The sequence below is a fragment of the Periplaneta americana genome, chromosome 14 (genome assembly GCF_040183065.1).
Source record: "Periplaneta americana isolate PAMFEO1 chromosome 14, P.americana_PAMFEO1_priV1, whole genome shotgun sequence".
NCBI lineage: Eukaryota > Metazoa > Arthropoda > Insecta > Blattodea > Blattidae > Periplaneta > Periplaneta americana.
Window position 1 is genome coordinate 1847330 of NC_091130.1, and position 13337 is coordinate 1860666.

A 13337-nucleotide genomic window follows, 5' to 3' on the forward strand; every position below is an offset into this window, starting at 1 on the left:
TTGCATAATGTTCTTTGTTCTAATAATAATAATGATAATAATAAAGATGATGCATGTACACATTGTGTACATATAAAAATTGTTTGGTGTGTTAAACATTTACGGAAAGCATGTAAGCAATTTTTGTCAATCGACAGTATTTGCGTAGCTTATGTAATACACCGAAGTACTTGTACCTAGCTAGACGAGTCGTCGCCTCCTTGAGCATATAGTGCTAACTAATTGGACTTCTTCAGTCATGACCACGAGGCGTTGTCCTGTTGCAGGTTCCAAGAACCCTCCCCTGTCGAAGAGCAAGCTCCGGCTGTACAGCATGAGGTTTTGTCCTTACGCCCAGAGGGTCCATCTGGTGCTGGACGCCAAGAAAATCCCGTAAGTATGATAGTTTGCATGTGCGATGTATAGTGAGGGTCACATAAGAACAGTTCCTGAACAGCAAATATTGCAGTCTTGTCAGTGTCGCCAACTGTTACCAGGTATCACACAATACTACGTACTAAATGAATTATTTTCTTACCGTACTTTATGTTGGAAGGTTATTCTAAATAATTCAATAATTTGTAACATATTTTCGTAGGCAAACTATATGGGAAAGGAATCAACATGTCAAGTATTTTGTCTGACAATATGAAATTCATTAGTTTGACTAAACAATTGCCTCACGAGACCTGACCTAAAAATGTATTTTGTTTGATCCCATGAAATTATTAGTACTAAATCCGAAAACTTACCTGACTATAGTCTTGAATTATAACCACAACGCAACACACAAAATAACTATTATGTATTAATATTAATACTTACTTACTTCCTTACTTACTTACAAATGACTTTTAAGGAACCCGAAGGTTCATTGCCGCCCTCACATAAGCCCTCCATTGGTCCCTATCCTGTGCAAGATTAATCCAGTCTCTATCATCATATCCCACCTCCCTCAAATCCATTTTAATATTATCCTCCCATCTACGTCTCGGCCTCCCTAAAGGTCTTTTTCCCTCCGGTCTGATATTAATTAATTATTAGTATGTTCAAATTTCACTAGCTTCCATTAACCAGCTCAGAAATCTAGTACAGTTTCAATTTCATGGAACTCCAGTACCGACAAATATTGTCGATATTTGTCTCAGCTGCCAACATACCAGTTACAAAATCACTACCATTTGTAGTATTTGTCAGTATCGAAATTCGAAACCTAGTTGGCAAAAGAAAATTCAACCTGCAAACTAGAAAATCACCACAATCCACTAGCATATGTAGTAATGGGGGAAAAATGGTTAGGTTTCACCCTTGGGGTATGAAGTAAGCTGACCCGGACTATATAATATGTTCACAACACTTCAGTTTAGTCTGTTGTTAGTTCATGGCTAAGCTGGACTTCTCGAGCGTTGCCTTGACAGTTGACATGATGCGGTTTTGGAATTTCAGTGCAATGTTTATGGTATCTTCAGCGTGTGCAATTGAGTTCATTTGACGGATATGAATGGAGTACCAAGGGCATGATTTGTCCGGGGTCTTTATTGAATATTTTTGTGTTCCACGACTGAGGCTACACAGCGAAGCCACGCGACTAGAAATGTAATAAATGTGTTCTCTTTTTCGTGTTGAGTTTTCCGCCATCTTTCGGTTTTTTAGACACGACACTTTTGAGAATAAAAGGCATTTGGGCAGAATTCAGCTGCCGCCTGATTGACGGCACTGTACGAGTCGTTGGAGACTGCGGGGAAAGTAAATTGGAAGTATAAAATATGATGGCAAACACAGTAATGCAGTAGGTTGCAGTGTACTCAGACCCGGGAATAATTACAACTTGCTGATATTTCAGTGACTTGCTCCATTACTGCTCTCTGTTCGTAAGGGTTAATCAGTAACACTCTAGGCCAGTGGTCGTCAGCATTCGCTGAAATGGGTAATGGGTAAGGTGTGTGTCGGAATATGCACTGTCGAGCAGAAGAGAGAGGGAGAAATCATATCCAACAGCAGCCACAGATTCACGCTAGTGCCTCTCTTATCCGCGGGTAAGACACGCTACTCCGAGAGTGCACTGTGCTGATGACCGCTGGTCTACACTTTAAGAAAGAGCACGGGCTATGACTGCCTCACACATAGGCCGCTTGGGCGGTCCATTGTACTACCCAGGATTAAACGATGATTGTGCCCTAAGGCCCTCCCGCTTTACAGACTCCCCTATGGGCCGCCCCTCAACTCCCCAGCAAACATGCGGAATCCCTTTACCTTTCCATTCCGGGCCAGGTCGATGGCATTTAAGTGTGCTTAAATGCGACAGGTTCATGTCAGTAGATTTACTGGCATGTAAAAGAACTTCTGCGGGACAAAATTCCGGCACATCCGGCAACGCTGATATAACCTCTGCAGTTGCGAGCGTCGTTAAATAAAACTATATATATATTTACCTTTCCACGTAGACACTACCACGGTTCCCAGAAGAAAGCCTACGGTACATAACACTACCACTAGCAACTAATGGCCACTTACCATGGGGTTCAACTTGGACTGTACATCGATTGCAAGCCCGAAAAGGAATGGCGATGATTATGAGTATATAATCAGGGGAAGGGAAACAGGGGTGCCCCAAGAAAACCCCCCTGGAATGTCCACCACAATTCCATCACGACCTGGCTGGGGATCGAATCCAGGCTGTTTGGATTGGTACTCTTGAGTCTCAGACCCTCCCAGACTTGGCTTGGTATATTTCCCAATTTAAAGTCTTTTAGCAAAGAATGATTTACTGTATATTGAACTACTACTACTACTACTACTACTACTACTACTACTACTACTACTACTACTACTACTACTACTACTACTACTAGTACTACCATCACCACCACCGACAAATACAGCATCAAAGTCTATTTTTGGCTACGTAATTGAGGTGTACCAGACTTCAACACTTGAGCTGCGCTTCCAGTTTTGTTCGTTATGCAGCTCTGCAGGTTCACCTTCCAGCGGTTTAAACTCGTTTCTTTTAAAGCCGCATTTGGTTGACATAATGTATTCTAAGCGGAACTCCTTTTAGAGACTACGCTTTGTGCTATTTATAAATGCCGTGTTTGTCTTGTATCAAAACAAGAACCAAAACCCCTTCTCTTTCTTAGGCTTGTAAATATACTTTCAAATACGTAACACTTCCTGCAGGACGTGTCTTCGATGCCGATTATCAGGGTCTCTGAAGAGAATAGATAACAACTTGTGATGTACGAAGGCACAGATAAACAAAGAATTCAGACATCACACTGTCTGTTTGCATGTTCGACTGGGCTTTCTTTGTGTGCCGGGTACTGTAAGGTCAAAACCTGAACAAACCTCGCCACGTGAAGGTAAATCATCCGGCTCTCAAGGTCCGTTGATGAGAACGCCGCGATTTCTAAAGTCCTTGAGACGAATATCCTACATTACTGTATATATACGTTGCCATAGCGACGCGACCAGCTGTTGAAACAAAGGACTGTGTGTCCTCGCTAACGTAAAGTCGAACGAGAGCGGCCAAAGTGTGAATTAATAGCCAGAGTCGTTTAATATTTCATTAGCTTCAAATGCAGCTCTGGAACTGACGACATGTTTGAATTTAATGACGCAACATTCTCAATGTTATTCTGGGTTTTTGATATTCTCAGTTCTTTTTTCAATTAATTGAAACAAAATTATATCGTCATCGCTTTCAGTAGCTGCTCCTGATTTTTATGGATAATTTACCTTTTATGAAAAGAACATATTGCTGACGTTAATTCCGATTTAGCCCAAAGATAGCGCGTTTAGTAAATATGATCACATCCGTAATGTTCTCTCTTCAAACTCTCCAATGACTAGGATTGCAGGACCGAATATACGAGTATTAACAACATACTGTTTCGTCTGTGAGCGAGGTCATGTTACAAGAGATAATACAATGATTGAGGTAATATGTGCTCTGGACTACAATCTTTTTAGAAACTTGTTCAGTTAGCTTTACCTGGCTTAATATGGGTTTCCGGTATTTTCCTAGTACCCGGTACTCGTTACATAGACCACTCTTACACTAAACCTGGAGTAATTTAAGCTTATTAATCAAATAAATGATTCTACTTACTGTTTTTCTTATATGCTCACCTGTATGTAATTTCTATTTTGTACATATTTCATTGTTATTTTCCATCCGAAGATCATTAAGAACGCTGAATATTACTTAATATCTCCTATCTTTCTTCAAATAGTGTTTATATGCCATGTTAATTTTCATTTGTTTTCGTAAGTTAACAATGATGCACATTGGGAGCAACATATAAGAAATTGTTTTCCCACACAATGCACGCCATATTCACGTTGTTTTGAAATGATTAATCGAAGATGGTTTGCTTATTGTTTATTACACGCACATCTGTATGTAATTTCTATTCCATACGTTTTTTTTCTATCCCACGATCATTAAGAATGGTGAATATTATTCATGCTTGTTTCCTGTATTTCTTAAAATAATGTTATGTGGCATGTTAGTTTTTATTTGTCGTTATTTACGTAAAAATGATGCGCCAAAAAATAAAAAATAATAATTTCTTACTCACTCCACATCCTGTATATTCACATTTGTTTTTCAGTGATTTATTAAAGAATGTACCGGTACCTTCACCTCAAATGTGATGGACCGGTTAATTATTATAAATTAATTGTATGAAGGTTTGGGGGCCGTCCCCAATGGGGGTTTTAGGGGGCGGAGCCAAAGCAAGAAAGAACACATCATAAAATATAAGTCGTACCTTCAACCCAAAGGTATGGACCGGTCCCACCGATCCTTGGTTTTCATGCAATTTTCGAAACGTACTGAAAACGATTTGAAGTTTCGAAAGTAGTTACGTTGGTTAACATGTCAGCATGTTGGCTATGAACTGCGTTACGTTTTCTAAATGAGGCGCATGAAACTTAATAGACTCTATTCTGGCTGTTAACGCAGAATGGTAATAATGAATTATGTGTGCTCATTAGTTAGCACCATCGTCGTATTAAAAACAAGTACATAAGTAGGATAAAATGATAAAACTAGGTATATGTGTGGAAACTGTAAAGTAGGGTAAACTTTACCACAAAGGAAATTAAACGACTTACAATAAAAAATACCGTACTTGAAAAATGAAGAAAAATAGTGAACTTTAAAAATGTGTTCCGTGCATGTGATCTCGTGTTTTAAATGCTTTTCCTTTTGTTTTATGGTGAAGTTTACCCAGTTCACGGCATGGAAATAGGAAATATACCCTATAAGGCCTTTCCTAAAAAAAAAATCTTGCCCCATGAAGCAAAAACTGAAATGTGCCTGCTCGGGTTACAGGATATTCTTGAAGATTGAAGTAGCATTATGACAGACGTGCTGTTAGATAATTTAGTTCGTGTGTTACAGTGCAGTGGCTCACTTCTAATATTTGTGGAATTTCATGCTTTTGTTACGTGAGCGTGATGTAATACTACCGGCAGGCTGTGTTAGACAGAGAAGACATCAGTCAACCAGTTCAAATGCTAGGGTTGACGTCAAAGTTATCATGAATACTCCCCGAAATAAGGGTCTAAGTATACAGGCAAACAATGCACCTTATACCGGGGGATATTCTATTGTTGTAATCACGTGGTCTGAGCTGGCCACTCCTCTCGACAACGCTCGGGTTCAGTGACCTCGCGTCAGTAAGGCCCCAGTCAGCTGAGCCTTGGCTTGCTTAGGATCCTTCTGTTTACTTTTGAACTACGTGTTGCAGCAGTTCCTCCTAGAACAGAAAACCAGTCACCAGTGTGTGAAGATGTGACAGTGGCGCCAACTTATATGGGGCCGTGGGGCCTGATGCCACCCAATAATTTGTCGTATTATTATTATTTTTTTCAAATACCTGGAGCAACAGTAACAAATATAAATGACACTCGGGAGGAAATCAAACGCAGAATAAATATGGGAAATGCCTGTTATTACTTGGATGAGAAGCTTTTATCATCCAGTCTGCTGTCCAAAAATCTGAAAGTTGGATTTTATAAAACAGTTATATTACCGGTTGTTCTGTATGGTTGTGAAACTTGGACTCTCACTTTGAGAGAGGAACAGAGATTAAGGGTGTTTGAGAATAAGGTGCTTAGGGGCTAAGAGGGATGAAGTTACAGGAGAATGGAGAAAGTTACACAACGCAGAACTGCACGCATTGTATTCTTCAGCTGACATAATTAGGAACATTAAATCCAGACGTTTGAGATGGGCAGGGCATGTAGCACGTATGGGCGAATCCAGAAATGCATATGGAGTGTTAGTTGGGAGGCCGAAGGGAAAAAGACCTTTGGGGAGGCCGAGACGTAGTTGGGAAGATAATATTAAAATGGATTTGAGGGAGATGCGATATGATGATAGAGACTGGATTGATCTTGCTCAGGATAGGGACCAATGGCGGGCTTATGTGAGGGCGGCAATGAACCTTCGGCTTCCTTAAAAGCCAGTAAGTAATTATTATTATTATTATTATTATTATTATTATTATTATTATTATTATCATCATCATCATCATCATCATCATCATCATCATCATCATCACCATCATCATTTCCTTTTCCATTATTTCCTGGCTTAGTTACCTCATGATTGATGCCTTACTGGTGTCATTTGAGAAATTATGACCAAGTGTTCGAGCCCACCCAATGTTTTTAAAAACTTGGCGCCACTGAAATGTGACGTCATGCATCGTGGTCTAGCAGTTTTAAAAGAATCCCAGCAGTGTTGATTTCCATCAAACATGTGAACATGCAGCATGTTTCAGTTGATCGATTACACGTAAATATCAATTCCATTATTTTTTCATGCCGTATGAAGGGAGATAGCTTTATCTATTTATAACTACTTATTTATCTACTTATTTAGTGTTTATTCATTTACGTATTCACTCATTTATACATTCACTTATTAATTCAGTGTCCTTTTAGTGTAATCTAAATAAACGAGGAAAGCTGGGTAGCAGAACTACCGTCCTGTTTCACAACTCTTCTCTGTAAAGGTAAGCAAGCGTTCACTACATCGTATCGCACGGATCGGAAAAAGACAATCTTTGCTGTAAAGGCTGGTTCACAATAAACCTGGAACGGAAACTACAACGAGAACGAGAACGGAAATGTTGTTAAAATAAGTGTATTTAAATGTGAGCATTCACAATTAACTGTTGTGAATGCTTACATTTAAATACACTCATTTTAACAATATTTTCGTTCTCGTTGTCGTTTCCGTTCCAGGTTTATTGTGAACCAGCCTTAATTGTTACATAACCGCGTTCATTACATCGTATCGCACGCATCGACTTTCGGCAAATCCATCCACGTTTCTCGGATGGGCAACTTTTCCGATGCGTGCGATCATGGCCTCCTTTAATAAATCAATTTTAATTCCTCAACTGTTACTATTATGTTGTGCCATGTTCAGTGTCGCGCCAAAATAGCAGACGGAGAATTTATTTCGCTTGTAGAAAATTGCGAAGAATTATATAATTTGAGGCGTTCCCATTACAGTAATCAAGTCGTGTCTATATATTATGTAAGCAATATTTCTTTCGTTTTTTCCTCTTCAATTAAGACCCATGAAGCAATTACAAATTCTTATTCGCTAACATTCATCATTAATAGACCTAACCTCAAACTCCCCTGTTTTCAGCAATGTCAATATCGTACGACGTCATGTTTTAAACAGCTGAGGGGGAATCCGATGAGGTGTAGCCATTACAGTGAACGCACTGCACTTAAAATATCCGTTGCGTGCGATTCGTACGAGGAGTGCGATACGATGTAGTGAACGCTTACCTTAAGTGTGCTACTACCCATTTTTATTCGCAGTGTAATGGGTGATCATATGCTTACAGGCCTATCCATCGTTAATAGAATTGCTGCATATTTTTTTTTAGTACGACGCTTTGTCAACATCTAGGTTATTTAGCGTCTGAATGAGATGAAGGTGATAATGCCGGTGAAATGAGTCCGGGGTCCAGCACCGTAAGTTACCCAGCATTTGCTCGTATTGCTGCATATTATTTTATTGCAGACTTGTGTAGTACATTGCAATAGCCTTTTCTTCCTAAGCTCGCATTAAATAATACGCAATGGTTACTTTCACGAGGAGCATGCATGTTAGGTATTGTCTCTCATCAAGAATGTGCAGCGAGAAGCTCGAGTATTTCCGCGTTTCTTTTAAAGCATTAAGCAATCTGTTGCAGGACGATGTCGTAAAAGTTTAGGTAATTAATTATTGAAGGTAATTTTCTCTCAGGACGACTGTCTGTTAGAGGGCTCACTGAGCTGAAAGAATGGTGCTCACCAGCATCTCATTACCTGCGCCAAGGCCATGCTCTGTCTGTAAACCACATAGGCGGCAGATTCTGTAATTGCATGAAATGTGCGTCTTCATGCATAAATAATCCTGACAAGAAGAACCGCAGCCAGGCTGTCTTTGGTGGAATTGTTCACTTTCGAACGCCTGGTGCCATTGACATTAAACTTCCCTCCGAACTTGGAGTACCTATATGAAGTTTTGAAGCACTGCTAACGAGCTTTGATCAGCAGAAAGTGTGCACTCTTTCCAAAAGACAATGTTCCAGCTCATCAGACACGAAAAACTGAAAAGAAATAAACAGAATCAAAATGGTACATCGTCTTATTATGTACGTATATACCATTTAGATGTTCCAAATGCAGTTTATTGCAGTCCCTGGCAAAGTTTATACAGGAATGGTGGTTTAGTTTAAGGTTATCAGATTTTTTCCACAATTTTTGGGAAAGGATACAAACACTACTTGTAGCATTACTGATAGTTTGGTATTCACTTGTATTGTTTTTATACACTAAAGGTGTTCATTCTACTTATTCACTATTTAAAATGATGGAATTTTTTAGAAGTGTGCATTTTTTTAAACATATCTTCTTGATCCTTATTTTTCAGAAATTCCTGACAGGTCATGTTGAAGCTGGTTAAGATAGCAAGCATGGCTCGAACAGTTTCTAAACTCATTCTGGATTTTTGGAATGTTCACATCATTTTCGTAAAAGAAAAAAAATTCTTTCCTCTGAAGCATTACTTTCAAGAAAACACAGAAATATAGTTCAACATGTAGAGCATCTACAGAAAATCATTATTCTCGGAGAAATTTTAAAAATTTCATTCATATTTGAGCAATTTCTTCATTCCAATTTGATATTTTCTCTGAAGTTACATATTTCTTCAAGCAAGAAATTTCATCAAATTATTTTCCTCCAGGTCAAGTCAATTTTCATTTTAAAAATAAATAACAATAATGAGTGACTCTTTCTGGAGGTGATCTCAGTAACACATGCCATGAATGAATAACTCAGGCACTCATATATTCAACAGCATTTTTATAAAATCTGCAAGTGAGGCTGAGAAATTCTATTGTGCAATAATAGCCATATTCTTCTAAAGAAGTTGAAAGTTGCTTAAATGATGATGAAATAAATTTCCCTCCTTTCCTGGAGTTCAGCTTTTCTATTAACCTTGATAACAATGTGAACGACTCATTTGCAGTCATGTGCTCACAGTCAGTTTTGATTGTAGCATCATGAAAAAGTGACCAAATTGCGTTAGCAAAATTATCCACAGCAATGTGTAAGGATCATTGAACCATATTAATAACCAACACAGAAAATCTCGGGATATCTGGGAACAAAATATTATTAAGGGGAGAGGATGGTATTTTTTGGTGAAAAATAAGTAAATTTTCAAAAAAAAAATTCTTTAAAATACTCTGTGATATGTGTGAAATGGATAGCATAACATTTTGTGGGTATTTGTGCCCTTATCGGATGTTAAGAAGTCATTTTTAAACTTCCTGCGCTATGGATTTTTAAATCACACGCCCCCTTTTATCGGTTTCCAGTAACTTCATTTTTTTTTGCTACATTTCCAGATAAAAATGGATATAATTTCTGAACTATTAAAGATATATGCATGAAATTTAGAACACATATTCTTTAGACTATTAGGAAACTTTTCTCTGTAACAGAATTTTTTTACTTGATTTCATTTTAAAAATACGTCCGTTTGTTTGCAAGAAATGAAATCAGAAAAGTGTTATTAAATTTTAATTGTTTATTTTACAAACATAGGGACTAATATCAAAAGTCTGTTACAGACAGTTTGTAGAACATGCTTTTGCAAATACATTAGAAAAAACCGTTTGAATCTATCTTTAAAGACGGTTTAGATATATTGGCTTTAGTACAATTCTGCATTGGGTATTTTTTTTTTTAATTTGAGCCCCCAAATATATATATATATATTTTTTCAAATTATTTATATTTGGTTGAGTTGCTACAGCTATGACCTCTCTACATACAAAAAATTAATATTTTATACCAAATAGGAAAAAAGTTAAAAAAAATATCATCCTCTCCCCTTAAATCGAGGGACAAAAAGCAGTTTGCAGAATAATTTCTTCTTATTCTTGTTTGTTATCGAATACAGTACCAGATTAAACAATACATATAGAAGTAAACTTTTCAGTATAGTTAGACTTGCATAAACTTAGCAGAATCAAGTGACGACAGCCATGTGTTGCAGGTACGAAGTGGTGAACGTGAACCTGACAGAGAAGCCTGAGTGGCTGTATGAGAAGAGTCCGCTGGGCAAGGTGCCGGCGTTGGAACTGGAGTCGGGCGACTGCATCTACGAGAGTCTCATCATCGCAGACTACCTGGACGAGAAGTACCCCCAGCGACCCCTGTACCCCAAGGACCCCCTCAAGAAGGCCAAGGACAAGCTCTTGGTGGAGCAGTTCAACAAGGTGAGGCATGACCAGACACAACTAACATTATCGTCTTATACTACAAAAGGTGTCTCTTGTCCCGAAGACCTGAATGGATTGTCTTTGCCTCACTGTATGCATCCAGGGTTGAAATAATGTGATGCTATTTCTACAGAACTCACATTCCAAATTATAATCATAATCATAATCATTTATTGCATCCACTGATCATATACATGATATGGGACATGTCATATTTACAAACTAATAATTAATTACATAATATACATAAAAGTAATAACTATAATTAAATGCAACACAAATACAAATGTACAAAATTTGGAACTTGATTGAAGAAAACTACAGGTCGGTCGATTTCAGCTATGAGTCCCGTTTGCAGTATGTCTTGAAGTCAGGAGTCAATTTCAACCATCGCGTCATGAGAAGACATCCTTGTCTTCTCGAAGTCAGGATCTGGAAAAGAGGAAGTAAAATTTTTTGAAGTAAGGCATTCTTTTTCTATTCAGCGATGACAATTTTCAATAAATTCCTTCATACTGTAAAAGCAGTTTTTGATTAAAATTTTATAAAGAGCTTTCTTAAATTTTTTATGTGCAGATATTTCTTTAAGATAATTTGGTAGGCTATTATACATAAGAAGACCAGCATGAATGAAACTGTTTTTATATAGAGTTGTGTTAAAACTTTCAATAAAAATATTATCTTTATTTCTTGTATTGTACTGGTGTGTGTCTGAATTTGTAGGAAAGGTATGCAAATTATATTTGATAAAATTTAAGGTTTACATTTCTGTAGTCCTTTGATTGTGTGTGGATATCTCTTTGCATGACGTGATTACATCTGTTCACATGCAGGCACCGTAAGATACGAGAACAAAAATATATCCTTGAAAGGTCAGAATGTTTTACCTTCGTCAACATTCACTCAGAAATTACAACACCCACATTGGGATTGCGATATAAAATTGAAACGTAGTTGTGGATTCAAAGACGTAATCAAGACAGAAATGTCTTATACATGAGTAGTTGAATAACAACCTGCGTGATAATGAATGTGAATAGAACGTATTATAGTCTGATTAAAGGAAAAAGCCGAAAAGTTTTCTCTTCCATTCCTTTTTTCTTTTCTTTTCTTTTTCTTTTCTTTTCTTTTCTTTTCTTTTCTTTTCTTTTCTTTTCTTTTCTTTTCCATTGTTGTTGTTTTCTAATGCCAGGCGTTTGACAACAAAGTCATTTGACCTCTTGCACCCCAATATTTTTCAAAGATATTATCATGGTCAGCCACTGAAGCACAGATTTTGAGGTGTTCTGAATCCATTTCTTGGTTTGAGTTGCGCAATGGGCAGTTAGGGGACTGATATATTCCAATTCTGTGCAGGTGTTTGGCCAAACAATCATGGCCTGTTGCCAATCTAAATGCAGCTACAGGCGGAATCAACTTAAGCACACTTAAATGCCATCGACCTGGCCCGGGATCGAACCCACAACCTTGGGCATAGAAGGCCAGCGCTATACCAACTCGCCAACCAGAACTGTGGATTATGATGCAGAGAGTTCATTTTTTTTCTTTGTGATTGTGTTGTCAAATTTTGTTTGTTGAAGTCTAAATATGTAGATTTAATAAATCTTTTCACAGAGTAATATGTAGATTTGCCATTGTACAAAATCACAAATATTCTCTCACAGATTCATTTCGGAATGTTGATGGATAGGCTATATCAATTTCCAGCATTCCTGATGATTTGGGAACACGATCTTTTGTAGCATTGTCTTCCTCTTGGTTGCTATACTAGTAAGTAAGTCCTTCCATGTTTCCAGTTCTCTGTGAAAGAAGAGCTGGGGAACTTTCATAGTCAGCAATCTGCACAATTGAATAAACTCTTCTTTCTCCTCCTACCGTACTTTTCTGGCTGCAGCTGAGCCCCTTGTCATGAGACGTTCTTGTTGCAGGTTATCTCAACTTTGTACAAGCTCTACCAGAACATGGACAGGGAGTACTTGGACGACATCATGAAGGAACTGGATGTCTTCCAGAAGGAGCTCGTGTCGAGATCGAAGCCATTCTTTGGAGGTAATTCCCTTGATGGAAACTGAAGAGTTCTGGCTTGTCCAAGGACTGCATGTCATGGTCTTGGCTTAATAGGGATTTTTGTAATTGCTATGCAAATATCAGACATTTCATTCACCAGATCAAGGCTCAGTTTTTGCTGAAACAGGGAAGGACGTAAGAAAATTCAGCTTATGATAGCTTCAAGACGTGACATCTTTGTGTAAAAGGAAAAGTGTTATTCAGGACAGGAAGAAGAACTGAAATCCCATTCAGGAACTGAATTCTTTTGGTATAGTCTTGTTTATACATGCTGAAGGGCTGGATGTACAGAGTACAGGGCATATCAAAAGTCCGGTAACACTTTCAATATTTTATTACACAAAAACTACTAATGATAGCACTTTCAAACACGTCAGTTTAAAGTCAAACTCTCAAAGTTATTCAGCCGCTTAATTTTCAGCGACGAAGCGACATTCCATACGAGTGGGAAAATTAACAAGCACAACTGTCGTGTAC

The 13337-nt window shown here is 38.0% G+C and overlaps 1 protein-coding gene across 3 annotated transcripts in view; it reads left to right on the forward strand.

The window, feature by feature from the left end:
• Nucleotides 1-13337, forward strand: part of LOC138713064 (pyrimidodiazepine synthase-like) — a 47166-nt gene that overhangs the window by 12655 nt on the left and 21174 nt on the right. For 2 of the 3 annotated variants that reach the window (XM_069844803.1, XM_069844801.1), the window contains exons 1-3: nt 239-372; nt 10568-10790; nt 12722-12842. In XM_069844803.1, coding sequence (XP_069700904.1) covers nt 239-372; nt 10568-10790; nt 12722-12842 — 478 coding nt within the window. Of the gene's footprint in view, nt 1-238; nt 373-10567; nt 10791-12721; nt 12843-13337 lie in introns of those variants that run through there. The other variant, XM_069844802.1, reaches the window with a different exon arrangement.